The sequence below is a fragment of the Hyposmocoma kahamanoa genome, unplaced genomic scaffold (genome assembly GCF_003589595.1).
Source record: "Hyposmocoma kahamanoa isolate Upper Pololo Valley unplaced genomic scaffold, ASM358959v1 217, whole genome shotgun sequence".
Classification (NCBI taxonomy): Eukaryota; Metazoa; Arthropoda; class Insecta; order Lepidoptera; family Cosmopterigidae; genus Hyposmocoma; species Hyposmocoma kahamanoa.
This window is the reverse complement of record NW_020653738.1, coordinates 839,235-858,432: the sequence shown is the minus strand read 5'-3', so window position 1 is coordinate 858,432 and position 19,198 is coordinate 839,235. Positions and strand designations below refer to the sequence as shown.

General features: G+C 35.7%; 3 protein-coding genes across 5 annotated transcripts in view; 1 reads left to right on the top strand and 2 right to left on the bottom strand.

Moving 5' to 3' along the window:
• The first annotated feature begins 547 nt into the window (after nucleotides 1–547).
• Nucleotides 548–19,198, top strand: part of LOC113227821 (complexin) — a 165,779-nt gene continuing 147,128 nt past the window's right edge. The window contains exon 1 of the mRNA XM_026460854.1: nucleotides 548–631. Within this exon, the coding sequence (XP_026316639.1) occupies nucleotides 577–631 (55 nt within the window). The 5' untranslated portion in view covers nucleotides 548–576. The remainder of the gene's footprint in view (nucleotides 632–19,198) is intronic.
• LOC113227820 lies at nucleotides 5,117–6,401 on the bottom strand. Its single transcript, XM_026460853.1, has 2 exons — nucleotides 6,268–6,401; nucleotides 5,117–5,756 (listed from the first exon to the last, which is right to left on the bottom strand). The coding sequence occupies exons 1-2, from the start codon at nucleotides 6,382–6,384 to the stop codon at nucleotides 5,445–5,447; spliced, it is 429 nt and encodes a 142-aa protein (XP_026316638.1). The 5' UTR covers nucleotides 6,385–6,401; the 3' UTR covers nucleotides 5,117–5,444.
• Nucleotides 6,945–13,232, bottom strand: LOC113227819. Of its 3 annotated transcripts, XM_026460852.1 has the most exons (4): nucleotides 13,098–13,232; nucleotides 9,758–9,923; nucleotides 8,530–9,111; nucleotides 6,945–6,991 (listed from the first exon to the last, which is right to left on the bottom strand). In XM_026460852.1, exons 1-4 carry the CDS (start codon nucleotides 13,109–13,111, stop codon nucleotides 6,971–6,973), a joined length of 783 nt encoding a protein of 260 aa, XP_026316637.1. In that variant the 5' UTR covers nucleotides 13,112–13,232; the 3' UTR covers nucleotides 6,945–6,970. The 3 variants fall into 3 exon arrangements, with proteins under 3 accessions (XP_026316637.1, XP_026316635.1, XP_026316634.1); XM_026460850.1 differs by lacking the exon at nucleotides 6,945–6,991 and having other exon boundaries at nucleotides 7,907–9,111; nucleotides 9,758–9,920; nucleotides 13,098–13,230; XM_026460849.1 differs by lacking the exon at nucleotides 6,945–6,991 and having other exon boundaries at nucleotides 7,909–9,111.

Here is a 19,198-nt window from a genome sequence, read left to right as displayed (position 1 = left end):
TAGAAAAAATGACAGAGCGAAGGCACGTGAGACAAAAACAGTAAGATTACATACTTTAATTTTGTTTTTATCCTTACACCTCATTGTCTTTATTTGCTTATTGACGTACTATTACTTATATACGTGAGACATTCAGAAACTTTTGCGACTCTAAAAAAATGTTTTATGGCTATGATTTTTTTTTATGAAATCTTTTCAAAGAACTCTCTACGCCTAGTTTCATGCGTCTGAACCAATTTTCCAAACACTTTTTCCAGTCCGTAACATCCGTCCGGACATTGTGAAGCAGTAGCTCGCGGAGCTCCGTGTTCGGTCGCTTGTTACTCACAGCATTGAAAACTTCTGGCAAACGTTTGGTAGTATACTATTCGGTATTAATGCTACTTTGATTTCGTGAAGGAATGGATACCTACCCTTTTTAGGTGTATCTACCCCTAAAAATAAAAATAAAAACTAGCACTCAAGATCTTCCCGCCTACCTTAGTGCTACTTACTGATATGATAACAATAATGATAATAATATGTATTAAAACAATGCATATGTTTGTTTCAGGTTAAGCAGTAAGCAGGTCCAAGATGGCAGCGTTCGTGGCTAAGCAGATGGTGGGCAACAAGCTGAGCGCCGTAAAAGGTAAGTCCACACTATAATGAAGTCTGTAATGTAACACATAGTTCATTCGGAATATATAAATTGATTTGAAACGTTATAAACCTTACTTCAACAATTGGACTAGGTTCCCGCCCATTATTAAAAACGAGGAAAAGTATTCACTGTTTCTAAATAAATTAAAATTACATCTTATTCATAAATGCTATTACAATTTAAATGAATTCTTTGATGACAAATAAAAATAATAATATTATAATAAATTTGAATAATAAATAAATGTATTAACATATTATATTATATAAATGTATTATTATATATACTATAAAGTTATGCTACTGTAATCTAATTAAATTCAAACTTTCAAGTGACATAATTCTACTCATAATATGACGTATTTCTTTATTATTATATGACTTTTATTTATATTATTATTTGATAAATAACAATTATAATTAATAAGTGAAACCTCGGCCTACCTCTGCTGTTATTGTCATCCCTAATAAAGGGCTCATATGTGTAGCCTTATTTTAAATTTAAGACATGTATACCATATGAATGCAATAAATGTATTGAGTATTGAGTATTGAGGTTTTTGACGACACCAGGATTGTATCGGGTACTACTTTCATCTAAGATAATGATTAGTTTACTGACATGCGGTAGACCATATCTATAGAGTGACAATTAAAGTTCTGAGTGCTAAAGTATACAACCGTATGTACATAACTAAAAAGCACATTTTACCGGCTTACAACAAATTGTTTTAGTATCTAGGTACTGACTTAAACCTACACTACACTACCTTCACTACATGGTCAAGGATTTTAACCATACTATAGTTAAAGCCAGGTTTAGATTTGTAATAAGACTAACTGAAGATAAGTTAGACAGTCCATGGTTTAAAGGCCACCAATGTACGGGACGATTTCACGATCATTGTAAGGTATACAGACGATTTCTCGTTTCGATAAATCGTTTGGGTAATTCGATCGATTCGTCGTTTGGATCTGTCTAAAACGACGGATAGTAGAGGCAAATTGTGGCGTTTATGGGTACCTCCAGACGATTATCGTAACGATCTATCTAACCAAGGAATCGTGAGTACACATGTCAGGTCCCACCTGACATTCATAGTATCCATAGTTTAAAAAAAAATTGTTTACACAGGTTTCATTCGATGCAATGTTCCGTTTCTGTATGTGTTGATATTATTTTTACACTTTAAATGCATTTTTAATTATTTATCAATATAAAAATATGTCATAAATTATTATTTGTTTAGGGTTAAATCTATTGAACAAACACAACTAAAACTTTTTTAATAACTCTAGTGTAACACGGAGTGAAGTGGTTAAATCGAAGCGAGACGTTCAATGTTATTTATATTGCGTCTCATATGAAATATTTGTGCTTTTATTCTTTGTTACATCTCTGTCATATCGAGTTCATAGGTTTTCGCGATTCTTACAAATAGGAAATAAAACTATTTTTCCTGATTTAATTTAAGATTTAAGTTCAAAAAAATAGTTTCATCTCCTATATCTCTGGCACTTAATTCGAAAGGGTCCACATCATAATGACGTGTTACAAATGCTCGTGACCTCTCCAACGTGTTCAAGCCTTTCAAAGTACAGGCTGTGGGTTTGAATCCTGACTCGCACCTTTAATTTAACTTTTACCATGAGCTTTGCGGTGAAGGAAGACATCATGATGAAACCTGCATGTCGAAGAAGGTTCACAACCCTCGGAAAACGTGACGTGGGGACTTCACTCCCCAACCCGCATTGGGCCAGTGTGGCGGACTATTGCCTAAGCCTCCGTGCCGAGCAGTGAGACACAAAAATGGGTTAATACTAAAAAAATGAATCATATTAATTTCCATTTTCAACAATTTGTAAATAATAAACACAAAATTAAATTAGTATTACCTAACCTCAAAACAAAATAGTCATTGATATTTGACTAAAGTACCGAAATTATCTCGTGGGTTTAACTTTAGTACCATAGATAATCCGTAGTTTAGTGATAAACTACGTTTTATAACTGTACCATTAATCCTAGTACCTACTATATTTAGACTGTGTTTTGTATTAAAGCGGTAAGACTGCCGTGTTTAACCACTAAACGATTATCACTAATTACAAGTAAAATATTTAATTGTACTTGGTGATAACCATAAATGTAATAGGTATAACTGATTTTCTTATAACAGCATTCACAATTTTTTGCAAGATTTTCAATAGAGGATCGCTTCGTATCGCAGATCACAACAGAGAAATTGGCCAAATCGGATCGGAAGCACGTCATCGCGGCGCTCGTTACGTCTTACCTTTTATCGTGATTTGTCGCCAGGCGAAGACGCCAACTTACAGATTCACACGGAGAATACTTTGAATATAATCGTGTCACAAAATAGTTATACTATTTTGTGATACTAATAGGGATACAATTGTACGTACCAACTTCGGGAGTAAATATCAAAGCTTGCTCGAAACGAAAAGTTTAGACGTTAGTGACTGTGAAACGAGCATGAATTACTTTAAATGTAAAGGTGTTGTATATAACTTAGCATATTGCGTTGAAACCGCCAAAACGAAAAATGGGTCAAACAACCACCCCGGTCTTCTAGGAGACTCGTCTGTGGCACTGGGACGATTATAATTATTATGGAAGCATGTGAGACATAAACCTTTTAGAAAAAGAATGATTCTCCTGGAACTCCCCTGTCGCCGCCGGGAAGCGCATCTTATTTTCTTCTTATAGATGTATCACTTATCAAACATTTTTCGAAGTGGTTGCTGTTATGGCGGTACAGACAACCGCACGACTAAGTTTGCAGCATCGCCGGTAGAATTTGTTTATTGAAAAAATATGCCGATCCTTCCGAACTTTGAACTTACTTTTGAAGGCTTTTAATTCAGTCTTTTGATTTTATCTCTTTCAAAGTGTTTAAATGTATTTCGTTTCTAAGTACATTTTTAGACTTTTGTATGTATGTTACGCGATAACTCCGGTATTTGTGAACCGATTTTCATGATTCTTTTTTTTGTTGGAAAGGGTGTACTTCCATAGTGGTCGCATGTCATTTTGAAGAAAATCATCCACCTCGAAGGGTGGCTGTTCACGCATGAAGGTTCATTTTTATAAATAGCGCCTAAATTTTATTATAAGGAGCAATTTTAATGGTTGATTTTGCTATTCTCCAATTCAAGGCGTTTTTCTCTCTCAATATACTTTGAGTAGTGAGAACCGATTTTTATTATCTCCTGTGTCAAGTTCCGTATAGTGGCGAACTAGGGGATGAATCCGGGTTTGTGCACTTTCTGGTAACCGATTTCAATAAAAGTTGGCAAATAGATGTAATTCCACGTACTTTTGAGGTCGGTTTTTGAGTACTCTGTAATGAGATTATGGTGTTACTGCTATGAGTCAGCCGTGACCATGGGACGTTGGTTTGGAAAAAAAATGTCTCATTTCCTACATATAATAATACATACTACATATAACAATCGCTAAAACCTGAGAACTCGACGTAACAAACGGTAGTTTGTATAAACATAAGCAAGTAATAAATGAATTAATTTACCTTGTGATAAAGGTTTACTTGTAATTCGGCATGTAATCCCTTAAAACCCGTAAAAATATATATCATTTTAGGAAAGTAACGTGCGCCCGTTAATTCACTTCCATCTCTCATTTTTTTTAACAAACCGACCAATATCTTTTAATGTTGCCATTTTTTTTATTGATTACACCCCAATCAAATCGGTAACTTATTTTTTAAAGTTAACAGTTATAGCAGGCAGTAACAAGCATTTCAAATCAAATAACCGACAACACAGCTTTTGCTAACATTTGTATTCTTTTGTTTTAGTAGATTACGTAACTTGTTGTTAACAAATTGTGAATGACTTGACCAGATTGGTGTAACAAGAAAGCCCAGGGCCCTTTTCTTTTGTTAAAACGGCGTTAAGGTAAAAAACTGCATCCACACAATACGACAATCGCAAGCAAGAAAGGAATCCATTCTTTGAAATTCTCTCAATCACAACAACCGACAATCGGTTGCTTCGACGTTTCCCTAGATTTCCCACGGGGTGCGGGAATCCTAGATCTGCCGTTATTTGAGTAGCTCATAAAATTTTTATAATATACTGAACTATCTAGGACGTTAACATTCCTTCCCAAGTATATCTGTATAAGTTTCTTAAGTAAAACTTGCAAACAGAAAGTAGTGACTATGTGTAAGTAATACAACTTATTATTTAATTTCTTAATGTTTATTATATACTACTTCATTGGAAGACATTGAATTGATATAAAATTATTTATTCTAAAATGGATAGACTACCCTTTAAGTATATAACTTGAGCAATTGTAATAAAAAAAACCATACCTGCCTTTCAAAAACATTCAAAGTTTGTAAACATTCATTTTTTTTTGTTAAGTTAATGCTTAGCTAATTATTAACTATTTTAATCATATGTAGAAGTAGAAATAAAAACAAATAATAAAATAAGAATGAAAGGTATCTATGCTTATAAGATCCACTAAAATAATGAGTATCGGAAAACAGTTCAACGTAGTTAACAATACACTGCAATAGTAAAGGAAGCATGAAAGCAGTTTATAAGAAATTCATTACAATTGCGACACACACTCGTGACAATAACAAGACGATAACAAAATTACAACTTTCCCGTTTATAATCTGGGATATCGACACACATTGGATGCTGGCTTTTTCTACTTTTCATTTTATGCTTTATCACCCAAATCATGAGTTTTGGTAATGGCCTCACTAGCGCATCAAGTCCTGCCACCGATATACATATTCAAAAAGACATATCCATACTATACTCCTTATTATGAAACAGGCTGATCAGCATCTTCTTTCTCATTCCCCCACGCGCTTCGGGGCTATATCCATCGCCGTCACATTCCTTAATATAAACCTTTTTAATCTTCTCGCAGGACGAAGGAAGAAGTATCTGCTTCCGTTTTCGGGATTTTTTGCTTCGATCTTTAGCCAGATTTCCATCACTTTGCTCGTGGTTTTTCGCAAGGGGCGAAGCAAGGGGAGAGTGGAACAGCTTTTTACTTACTACTTGCAGATTTCTTTTGCTTACCGGGGAATCTGTTTCCATCTAGAACAATAAACAGAATCATTTATTACACTCTAATCCCGCTGCCAAACACCCGCCTTTCAAAGAAGGCCACGTCACGGTTCATTCTCTGAAGAGTCTTTATAATATACGTGGTAATTTTGTTGATCTGTTAATTTCTTTCAGATTACAAGTACATATTTTGACAATTAATTTATAAGCACGATAACACAATAAGAGCACTTAATCCTGCAATAAGCGCACAATCTTTGTACTCGAGCTAGAATAAACTAAATTAAGTTCCATCAAAACATTTTTTATATATCCAATTTTTGCGATTGTTACACGTAGGAAATGACACAATTTGTTTGGATCTTAATTGCGTTTATGATTTAAATATACCTTTTTTTCGGGACCTGTAAAGGGCCCGAACGTTGGTTTGTTTGAAAAAAAAAACAGCAAACACACGCGATTTAGTATAAAAAAATAGTTGAATTTCCGACATTCTATAACTACAATTAATATCCACAAATACGGAAAATTGATCGCTTACCATATCACTATCATAATTAGTAAAGTCCACAGATTCGTTCATGACATTATTTCTGATTAAAACGGTTAAATTATCTCTGTTCACTGAGTTCATTGGCGTGGACACAGCGGCGGCCATATTGGGTGCGCGTACGATCAAGGTTGAAAGCAGACTGGCAGGTAGACGAAGCAGGTAGTTTATGCCACGCTTTTATAAAAGCAATTTCTAGTGGTGCGCCCACATTTTAGATAACTAATAACAATCCCAACGTTTCAAAAGTAGCTGAATGTTTTAGTAATTATACATATATGCTTATAATAAGGAACTTGTATTACTTTTTTTTATATAACATCAAGAGACGGGACGAACAAGTTGTGCGTCTGATGGTAAGCTACTAAGATGGTTTGACGTAAGTTGACAAATCCCATGTGCCTGTAATTTCACCAGCACCCTTACCCTTCAAAACCGGAACACAGTAATGCTGACTGAGAAATAGGTAAGGTGGGAGGACTTCCCAGGACGAACTCTTTCACAAGGAGCACAATAGCTCGAAATTAATATTAATTATATGATTCCTAATGCCCACAATCCATTGGGCCAGGAGTCAGGCACCAGGACTACGCCTAACCTAAACACCTTTCGTGCCCAGTGTAGGCACCTATAGTATATAAATGATTGTAACGAAAAACTACTCACATTACTTATTTACAAATCCTCCAATCCTTCAAACAGGCCATGTCAAAGTCTGTTAAAATAAAAAGTGTGTAATAAATAGACTGTGGGATGTGTTCTTGAAATTAGACATTAAATCTGTTGTGCTTTTTGAAACAAAACGCGACTAAGTCAAGTTTTTTGCAGTTACAATCGATTTAATATTTGATCAGTCAAACTTTCGGCATTTGTCGAAGTAAATAAACCATATTTGTATTTTACGAGTATTTATATCCATATACATTGAAAAAGTGAAAAATGGTGTATTTTATTTAGTTTGAACCTAAATTAAGGTTTCAAGTAGTATGAAAAATTCAGATCCATTCGCTGTTGTTTAGCTAACATACGAACACACCACGCTATAAAAGCAGAGTCTGAATACAGCATCAACATGCAACTGAAATAAAAACAAAAAGCCGTTAACGAATCATTAATACAGTTTTATTCCTTCAAGAATGGCATGTCAAAAGTGTCATTAAAACATATTATTACCTACTTGTAATTATAAAATAAGATATGTCATATTATATACGAACAAATAATTAATTGTCAAACCCAAACCGATTTTTTTATAAAAATGTAAACAAAAATACATAATTTTGTTATTTAAAGTTAAAATATGTAAGTAGGCGCGTACATTTATATTTTTTCGCGTTGCAAGATAAAATACAATTTCGTAACATAAGTGCATGTGTAATCCCAAATACTAAATGCCTTTACGCAACCTAAATTTTTCCTTATGGTTTTAAACATAGGTTTTTAAATGTTAAAATCACCCAAAACGCATACATTATAATCCTACATACAATAAAATCTGATATAAAGAGACTACAAATGTAATTAGCAAGAAACGTGTCTCTTTTGCCTCTTCCCAAAAACATTTCAAACATCTTTCTTTACTTAGTAATTAAGCTAATAAGTAATTTAATTTAAATGTTGTTATAACGTGTAAAAGTCGAGATTAATTTTAACTAACTTTGATAAAATATGTCCTATGTATATTTTAAATTGTAAAATGAAATTAACCAAATTATAAATTTTACTATACAAATGTAAATGTCAGTTAACCAGTTAAAACAAACATACTGAATTAGCAATAGCTTTTCGTGATTTCGTTTCCTGAAACATCAATGTTAAAGATCAAATCTTTCTTCCCTTCATTGTTTCCAAAGTTACAAATGAATTCGAAAATCCAGAACCATTCTTTGTGTTTCCATCGTCTCTGCTCAAAATTGCCACTGAGCCTGTATCTCCAGTCGCAAAATCGTCTTTCACTGCACCTGTTTTCACAATGGCTCTTAACGGCGCAACAGTTTTCACGTCATTTTTTTCATTCACGTTATCTTTAATGGCTTTAGTAGAATTATCTACAACCTTATTCTCAATACAATCGTTTATGTTTTTATTTTCATTAAAATCGTCAACGTTTGCTTTAACTTCTTGTTGTTTAGCTGGAATGTCTTCAAACGATATTAAATCAAATTCATCTTCAAATGTTTTCAAATTATTCTTCTGGTCAGCGATCATTTTCATTTCCGCGTGTATCATTTTCCTTTTAATATAGAAACTTACGTTATGAACCGTGTTTTTCAACTCGCTCCTTTCACCATACTCCTTGAATTCGTTTAGGAACTTGTTCAATGGTATCAAATGATTCTTGCAATGGTTCCGGATCATTTGACTAACTTCAACTATGTCATGTTTCGTTGTTCCGCTAATTTCATTTAAAAAACCTGGTTGTATTTTCACTTCCTTAATAGTTTTATCTTTGTTTGGTGTCTTGTTTTCAATTTCAGTTACTTCCACAATTTTGACTCTTCCTGTTTTTACATTTTCGTGATTATCGATAAAAATATTGTCAATGTACTGAGCGTCCAGAAACGAGCTGCTTGTTTTCATGTTTTGCATTTTTTGAACATACTGGTATGGTTTTGACGTACCATTGTTAGTAATAATTTTGGTGACATCGAAATTAGCTAGCGTTTCGTTCTTGAGTGTTTCCCAGGTCTTTAAGTAACTGTAGTCGGTCGAATTCTGGCTGTATAGACGAGGAAAATTCTCCTTGAGGTATTGGGAAGTGGGAGGCGTATGTCTGAAGAGCTCCTCCTCGTGGCTTCGGCTTGAACTGCATACATCGGATGCGAGCTGGTTTTCCTGAAAATTCAGAAAAATATAAACTTAAAATATGAAATACAAAAAGAATTTGTTCCTTGAAACACATCTACGTGCGGAGTATGTACGAGAAATAAGTTCATAAATAGAGTGCTAAACAAACAAAAAATCTGTTTCACAGCAGCAGCGCCGAGAAAGCAGGCCTATTTATTTTCATAATTCATATATTCATTGTTCCTTGTAATTGTCAAAGGTGTCTATGTTCGAATTATAGGTCGAATCAAATTGTTTTGTTTTTCAAAGATGTATGAAATTTGAATGTACTAATAAAATCGAATTTGATGTTATTATTAAGCAATAATAACATTTTCACATATAAAAAGTTTATTCTAACAAAACAGTTTATAAAGATAAACTGCGGTCATAATTTGCGCTTTTTGAACACATCATAGAGGGTTATGGTATGTGTGCAGATAAACTACTATTATTACAGTACACGCTATCAGTAAAACGCGAAACCTGTCAGGATAGGATTATTTAATGTTGGGTGGTTTTAAAGCTGTAGTGCCGCGAAGATTTTTTATGTTTGGTTAGGTAGTATTTTGATTTATCTGCTTGGATTTTAATAAGTGATTACTTGGTATATTGTTTTTCTAATACATATTTTAAAAAGTAAATATGTACCCACCATAGCCTCAAGGTAGTGATAATATTTGCAGACGTCTCTGAATTCGTTGCTCTGTCCGCAGTGCAGCCACACGATGAACGCTCTGCGGATTGTCGAGCTGCTGTACGTACATGGAGTGGGGTCCAGCAGGGAGTGCGGGGCGGATTCCTCAAAGTACGACATCCTGCTGGAATAGTAATAAAGACGTATTTGTCACCACTGTAGGTGAATTTAATAACTTATGCCTAAGACACAAACCAGAGTGGAAGCCGTGGTTGCTTAATGGCTTGACCTACTGCGTCTCAAGCAGAGGCCATGAGTCCGAGTGATGAGGTTTTTGGTGAGGGAAAACATTATCACGAAACCTGCGCGTCGAAGAAGGTTCACAGGAAACGGAAAACGTGTCGAAAAAAGTTCCCAATCCGCTTTGGGCCAGCATGGCGGACTATGTGCTAAACTCCCGTCAAAGAGGAGATCCGTGCCCACCATTGGGACGTATATATGGGTTGATGGTGACGGTGTGATGAAGACACAAATCGCGAAAAGACTGGCACATTCTGTGTTTCTGGTCATCAAGTATTCTCTCACCGTACAATCCATCGAAAATCAATCATAGCTATTTAAGCATAACTGTCATCAACTCATTTATACGTCCCACTGCTGGGCATGGGTCTCTTCTCCGGCGAGGGTTTAGGCCATAGTCCGCCACGCTGGCCAAATTAAGGTTAGGTTAGGTTAGGTTAGACTTCACACTTTCGAGTCTCGTAACACAATTACTTTATGAAAAATATTATTATATAGCTCCTGCATTTCTGCTGTTATCAAGGATAAACAGTACCGTCCCTTGATATCGTAAAAAAATAATTTTGCCTTACGCTTACTGCGGGTGAGTGTGTATAGTATTTAATAAATTAGACAATTTCAATCATAATATGGAATAAAGTTATTTTGAATTTTCAACCTAAAATACACCCCCATAGAGACTATTCTACTTTAGCACTGGAGTAATAAATTTAATCATTAATTGAAAGTCACCTGCCTTAACTTATACTTAAATCTATCCAACAGAGAGTAACATGTACGAAGGAAATTCATGTGTAGAATACTTAATTACGTTTGACTTTAACTATGAAGGAAAATGTCGTGAGGAAATCTACTTGGAGTGAAACAACTCTTGAAAGACATTTAAAGTTTGAACCCGCTTCGGGCCAAGCAACGTGGTGAACTTTCACCTAAAATCTTTTTATCTGCATTAAGTCATTGAAATTTATTCCGAATTTCTGATCGAATCTGCCAAGTCTTATACAAATTGAACTCAATTATAAATCACTTACAACAATAAGGCGCGAAACACAGAGAGCGGGTCGGGCGCGAGACGGACGCCTGACCCGCAACCGCTCTCTGTGTATTTTACGCTTTACTCCAGTTGGGCCAACTACACTGTGAGCTCTAAACCGACATTAAAGAAGTCTGTAGGGCTAGCACAAAAGGGCGCGACTTGCGCGAGAGCCACATAAAGCGAGATACTGCGTTCTCGCATAGAAATCTTTTATTCATGTTGCTCTCGCGCAAGTCGCATCCTATCGTGCTAGCCCTACTGGAAGAGGCACATAGACCAGCTGCTGGGGACCAGAGTCCCGATATATACACGTTATTTTTAAAATAGGTACTAACAATTTTGTTGAACTATATTACTAACATCATAAACTAAAAGCGTTTGTTCTATGACATAATCATTCATCTGATTTTAATTTCATACAAAAATAAATAGATTCAAATAGTTCTCTTGAAAAGGTAATAACTTTGTGCAGGACGGGATGGGAGTCGTAGACGGGAATAGATGCTTGCACATTTGACCTCACTACTTACCACTTACTAATTACAGATCTAAAATGTCTCGAATAGTAGGTACAACGAAATCTGAAAACTTTATTTTTGGAAAATTTATTATATTTTATAAAAGTCGTGGAACAACAGTTGTTGTTTATTAATAATATAGCCCTGCGAGATTGTTAATAATTTAAAAATAACCCTGTACAATGCTAGGAACTAGTGTCTTACTAATTTTTCTACGTCTCTGCCTTCATCTTACTTTTCATTGTCAATCAATATTGCTGCGTATTTTTAATATAAGGAATATATAATATTAGCACTGATCAACATCATCGTCATCGTTAACCCATTACATTCCTCCGCTAAACACGGGTCTCCTCTAAAGACAGACTCAGCTGTCGTCGACCACGCCGGCCCGTTGCGGGTTACACTTCATACGTTTGTAAGGGTTATGAACTTCTTCAGCACGAAGTTTTCCTTTTTCGTTAGCAAAACATTTTTATAAACATTTGGTAGCAGTAGAGCTCCTTGTGAAACAGTTCGTCAGGGAAGTGCGGCCACCTTACCTATTTCCTATTATATTATATTATAGGTTTGGAAGTTACAGACACATGAGACTTGGCAACTTAACGCTCAGGGTGACGGGAGTAGCGGCAGTGCCCCTAACATTTTTGCGATTTAAAGCTCTTAGTGGCACTGCAACTGTTATGGATAGGCGTGTCGTTAACTACCAGGCGCTCGGCTTATTCGTCCTGTAGCCTGGTATAAAAAAATCACAATTGTACGTAACTTATAAATTAAGTCTATCAGCGAAAAAGTGGTGTAACTCACATAGTTTTTTTTATATAAAATAATTATTTACTTTTGTATCATTTAAAGGAACATTGTAGAAAAAGAAATTTAATGTGGGTTACACGACTTTAGCGTTAATAGCCTCAATGAATGATATTCACAGGGATTTGAACGGCAGATCAATTGAGAAGCACCCGCTCTCTCACTGGGCTACCGCCGCTGTTATTGTTATGCGTATCACGTCTTCATTACTCGACAAAGTCTGCAGATACCCCATATGTATACGAGTTAAATCCAAATTCATATACAATGAGGGCCGAGCGATCGGTGTCTCGCCATAATCTAATTTTTAATTCATTTGTGGTGAAAATATCGACTGAACACCTGTCGACCTTCATGAAGGAGTTACAGGACACCCACGTTGCGTCACACGTCGATGGACATACGTGTAAATAATTAGTGTCGTCTTAGTTTATGAGGGATGTATTTATGGGTCTATGTATTCTCAATAACCAATAATGAAAAACTTTTTTGAAAGCACACACTTTACACAAATGACACCAAAACTCACGCGAGAAATAAATGTTTTTTATACAAATATTTTCCTGTCCTTATGATAAACACCTCGTACCAATAATACAAATAATATTGCAGATCTTGTAACTATGTTGCACAACGAGGTAAAATAGCGATCATATTTGTTCACCAACACGAAGAATGAGTACATAATTCTTACCTTAAATAATCCATAAAATCAACTTTATTCTCAAATTATTAGAAACCCCGAAAACAACACTTTGAAATGATTTAAACTAGAATTTTTAAAGTAAATAGGGCCGCTGCGCTTGTAGCGAGCGTTGTCCGGCGGATCACAACGAAACAAATTCAAATAACCGATTTCTCGATGCATGAACGATTGATTTCAATCCACCCACAATTTTAACAATGATTTTTATAAAACGGCTCATAATCTGAAAGCCCAGTTGGAGGAAATTAACATTTGCTTTTCAGTTCGATTGTTCCACAGTGGCAACATAAATAATATTATTATATCGGTTAGTTCCTTTAGTTTGTATAAGCTACAAACCTTTACATACATTGAAAATTAATAAAACATGCATTTCAAAGGCGATTAAATTATAAAACGTGTGAATGTCCTCAACCTGCATTGAGTTAGTGTGATGAACTATGACCCTGTCCTTAGAGAAGAACCTGCACCTGCAGTGGGGCGTATAAAGGATTGTTTTTTTTTATAATAACAAGTGCCGGGACGAACAAGTCGTGCGCCTGGTGGCAAGCGACACGCCTTTCTATAACAGTTGCGGTACCACCCAGAGCTTTAAATCGCAAACTGCCACTACGGCCACCGCCCTGAGACAACTTCACAAGTCCCATGTGCCTGTAATGACACCAGCATCCTTAGGGTGCATTTAAAAAAAAATATTTAAAACGAATGTGATCTAAAAGTGATCTCCCTGACAACCTTTGAGGCTGAGGAGAGGATTAAATAATAATAAACCATATATAATAGTATTGTATACAAAGTAATATACCTATATAAAGTTGTGCTTACAAATATATGTTGCAGATTACAACCGTAAATATCTAAATCAACCCATATTAACAAATTAATTAACTACGATCGATGAACCTAGTTAAAAATAATGCCTACCAACTACCTATTAACTACGTAGAGAAATCACAACCATTTTTTACATTTGAGAATTAGTAACAATCGTATATTGTAAATAAAGGCGGACATAATGTACATACCTTGTTATAATCAAGACCGATCCACGCAGAGCTTATGTTTATTCACACATTTAATTATTATTTTAATTGATATAATTTCAAAATCATTAAAATTTTCCCTACCATCCTCCCCCGAGATCTTCCCAAATATGATTGACAGCAATATTCTAAAAACAATATTTTGCTTCTTTTTACCTGATAAAAACCCGCCAATGAGGTACCGGGTGCAATGTGTAGTGTTCCGTAGGTATATATAGCAGCTGGAGTTTTATTTAAAATGAGCTTTAGAATACAAATCGTTACATTTATTACTTTTGTACTCAATTTTTTTACTTAAGAAAGCGGATGGTTTGTTCACGATAAAATTTTGCCTGCTCATCGCTGTGTGCTTAGTTCGAAACCGTAGTATTTTGCAACACTGCGTTATTGTCTAAAGGCAGCGAGATGTGTCCATAGAACCTGCCTACCCACCGTAGAGTGATAGTACATATCAAGAAAAGCATCGAAACCATTGTCATGACTACTACTGCTTGTTAATGATAGTAGCCTACAGCAGATACCGATTCAACTTGTACAATGTCCGTCCCACTGCTGCACATGGGTTACAAAGCCGAAACATATATATATAACATAGGTGACATTACAGTCTATCTTCAATGCTACATCACATTCTATTACACTTTTGGGCAGTGTCGGCTTCACCTATGGTGCAGAGTGTGCTGCACACACGGAAGCAGGGGGTTTAGGGGCGCCGGGCGCCGCTCGCGACGCTCGAGCTAAAACTTCCAACACCATTTATAATTGCACCATTTGCACACGGCAATTCTAGTTCACTGGGGTATATAATATAAACGTAAGTATGCCATTTTGATCGCGTGCCTACTAGAGGACGCCAAGGTTTTAATTGCACCGGGGCGCTACTACATATAAAGATGGGAGAAACTGCTTATTTTTTAAACGATTAAACGTTATGCTTTTTCAAAAAAGCTTGCTTCTTTAAGCGCTTTTTCACTTAAACGCTTTTTAGTTTGAAGTTAACAAAATCGTTTAGAAAACGTTTAAGCGTATAGACTTTTACGTTAAAAAACCTTGCAACGTTGTGTTGATAGCGAAAAGCAAAAGTAGACCACTAAAGGTTTTAAGATAAGTAAGTTTCTTTGTAAAAAACGAGTTATATTTTTATTTATGACATAACATTTTTATATTAACATTTTGTTCATTGGTATTTAAAAACGTTCAAAAACATAAGTTGTTTAACTTTGTAGTTGTTAACCGTTGAAATGGAAGAAACTGCTTATTTTTTAACGTTAAAACGTACGTTTAAAAAGCGTGCTTGTAAAAGCGCTTTTCACACGCTTTTTAGTTTGACGCTTAAAAAGTCGTTTAGAAAAACGTTTAAGCGCCAACGCTTACGCTTAAAATGAAAAGCGTGCTTAAGCGCTTATTTTAAAAAGCAGACTTTTTAAATGCTTTTCGTTTAAACGCCCACCTCTAACTACATATTTTTGGGGAAAAAAATACCTGGTTACATTTAAAACCAGTGGGTATACATTTTCGCCATATGCCTAAGGATCCCTGAACCGTGGTGTTTTTAAACTTGAACCGACCAAGTGTATTGTTGAATAATTAGTTAATTGACAAACGAAAGTTGTTTCTCCGAAGTAATTTAGTAAGTGTGGCAAATAACACGTTCAAATATTTGAACCTTGTTTAGGAGCCCTGTTTGAGTGGTTAGGTAAATAGGATTTGTTTTGGTATAACAACTTTGCGAAAGGGTATGGAGTAATTAATCACCGCATAGTGTACGTTCAACGTTTTAGGATAAAGTCCATCCATTTACAAATTGCCAAACAATGTTAACACTGACAAAGTATTTTAAGGCCGCTTGGACTTCAAAAATTTATGCTGTTGGTATAAGAAATACCAATGTCGTCGGTTGGATAATTCCTACTTCTGACCATGGGATCTGCCTCATAGAACGACATCACGTTTGTAATTAACAGCCTGTTGGGGCTCTTAAAATTTAACGAGAAATTACATAAACTTTTTTTATGTTGCCAAGTAAGGGGATGACCAAGTCGTGCGCCTGCTGGTAAGCGACACGCCTATTGATAACAGTGGCAGTGTCTCTTGAAGCATCGCAAAGATCTGTAGAACACTATTTATATACCATTACACCCGTCACTTTGTGACATAAAGCTGACAATGCCCATACGTACCTATTTCACCAGCACATGGGACGCGCAGTAACTGTTACATTACTGCTTGGATAAACTCTTTAATAAGGAATTCTATGGGGTATATGAGTATGTCTCCATTTGACACAAATACATAAACAATATTAGGATAGCATAATAGTTAGAAGAATGAGAGGGCTTGTAAGAAGAGATAAATGAATGTAAGCGAAAAAAAGAAGTTTGTGAGATCGATTTTGTCTCGAAACCTAACATAGATAATAGTAAGTAATTAAGTAAGTAAGTAATAGTACCAAAAGTAATTAAGTAGGTAATTCAAACTTCGCGAAACATAATATTTTAAATATTTTTTTAAATCTGTAAACATTGTGACATAAAGTTTCTTGAAATAATTTAAAAAATATATTTATCAGAACAGCGACGAATATCATAATGGGGCTCGTACATGTAGGGACTAGAGGATTGGTGCCCAGGAGGAGGTCAGAAGGTCGCTGTAGTAAACACTGACACCTGTATGCCACTATGTGGCTTATCTGCTATTCATCTATCACACTTACCAGTGAATAATTGGGACGTCTTTTAATTAGTAACACGCATCATAAATTAATCAAGTTATTAAAATAGTTATTTTATTTACTGTAATAAAAAGTACTTCAATGATTAAATCGCACCCGTGTGCGTGTGTGGTGTAATAGGCCACAGCAACAAAATTACAACTTTTCGAGAAAGAATTTGAAAGAAACGAATTAAATTTGTTGTTTAAATTTGTTACTTTTTGTTCTTAAATAGGAAAGTTATATAATTTTACATAATTTGTTTCGTGTTGTAATTAAGTTTATTGAATGTCAGGATGTTCAACCACCGTGATTTTTTTTTGTGAATTGATTCCACTAATTTGTTGTAATTATTAAAACTATCATCGAACACTAACAGAAAATGCCTTCAATCCGGCATTTTTTTCATAATACCAAGTGACGGGACGAGCAAGTCGTGCGCCTGATGGTAAGCGACACGCCTATCCACAACAGTTGCAGTGCCACTCAAAGCTTTAAAACGCAAAGACCTGAGGGGCACTGCCACTATTCGTCACCCAGAGACATAAGTTGACAAGTCCCATGTGCCTGTAATTTCACCAGCACCCTTACCCTTCAAAACCGGAACACATTAATGCTGGCATTACTGCTTGGCGGCAGGAATAGGTAACGTGGCAGTACTTCCCTGGATGAACTCTTTCACAAGGAGCTCTACTGCTACTAACTGTTGGATTCGAACCAACGTCTTCCAACAAACCGTGCCAGACGCTGTACAAACTAAGCCGTGGAACAAGCTAGAGGACCTTACGAATTTTTCTATGTGCTTGTTGTAGATCTTTGTTATTGTATATTGGTTTTGCCGACTTTTTGCCGTAGCGCCATCTATGAGAAATCTATTTCTTCACTCAGCCAGGTGCCTTTACAGCTACCAGCAGCTGACTAGAGATATCGCTTTAATAAAATTGTAATTAAGTTTATTGAATGTTACGACGTTTCACCACCATTTTTTTATAACATCAAGTGACGGGACGAACAAGCGTGTGCCTGATGGTAAGCTACACGTCTGTCCATAACAGTTGCAGTGCCACGAAGAGCTTTAAATCGCAAAGATTTGAGGGGCACTGCCACTGCGCCCGTCACCATGATATGCAATTATTTTTTGTGAAATTACTCCATTAGTTTGTTATAATTATTAATACAAAGGCCTCAGAACAATCCCTCTCAGAGCAATTCTTTCCATCCGGCCGGATTTGAACCAACGTCTTCTAACAAACCGTGCCATTTCGTCGTTGTTTCATATTATTTTTATGACTTCCATGTGATGAAAGCACTCATGACATCTGATCATACGTGACTTTATCACACCAAAGGAAATAAGTGAGTATGTTTGTATATGTGTAAGAATTATTTGATAAGTGCAGTTTACAAACTTTCTCTCCTCTTAAAAACAAAGAGACTGGGCGTTACGAGAACAAACTATTAGTACCAGATGTCCACTGTTGAATGTGGGCCTCATAGACGAACCACCGCAATCGTTTCTCCGACCTTCTAACAAATGAATACAAGGGAACTTACCTGAAAGACAAAAGTATCTCAAACTAGTAAAATATTAAAAAGAGATAAAATGGTTTTGCAGATAGAAATGAGTTAATCCCCTAACAAAAACGTTTATTTTAGCAATAAAACTTGCCAGTCCCGCTTTAGCTAATTTACCGGGAAGGATGGATTGTAAAAACAGCTGACCTGCATATGTATATCTTGTAGTAACTGCAAAATTTAAAAATAACTAAAGACTTATTCTTATTTGCAATGTACAAACTATATTTGTGTTGCAAAAGCGAGTAATTCTTTCTGTGTACCGTTTCGGTTCTCGGGTTTCTCTCAGAGAAAAGTTTAAAGGAGACTGGTACCATGACTGTGGCGTCACAGTACATTTACTCAAATATTTTGAAAAATATACATTATTTCACTAAGAAAGAAGACATCCATTCTCGTTACCACCTTAAAACTAAGTCCAAACTCATGGTACTGAAGGGATGAACATCACTAGTGCCCTACCTATGATAGGCAACAACAAACAAAACCACCGAAAGGCTGTGGCTTTAATCTGTCAAAAACCTATCTAAAAGACAGACTATGACCACATCCTAATTAAACAATCTAAATATATAGGAAATGAAACTATTTTTCCGGATTTAAATCGCGTATAGATTGTTTTTTCAAACAAACCGACGTTTCGGGCCCTTTACGGGTCCCATGGTCACGGTTGACTTTGACGGTTGACACGGGAGTCAACCGTGACCATGGGACCTGCAATGGGCCCGAAACGTCGGTTTGTTTGAAAAAACAAATATACG

Coding starts and splice junctions, on each gene's coding strand:
- LOC113227819 (XM_026460849.1), bottom strand. Junction 9,112..9,757: donor ATCACTACCTTGAGGCTATG/GTGGGTACATAT, acceptor CTGAATTTTCAG/GAAAACCAGCTCGCATCCGA.
- LOC113227820 (XM_026460853.1), bottom strand. CDS start 6,384: ATGGCCGCCGCTGTGTCCACGCCAATGAACTCAGTGAACAGAGATAAT. Junction 5,757..6,267: donor CTAATTATGATAGTGATATG/GTAAGCGATCAA, acceptor TTATTGTTCTAG/ATGGAAACAGATTCCCCGGT.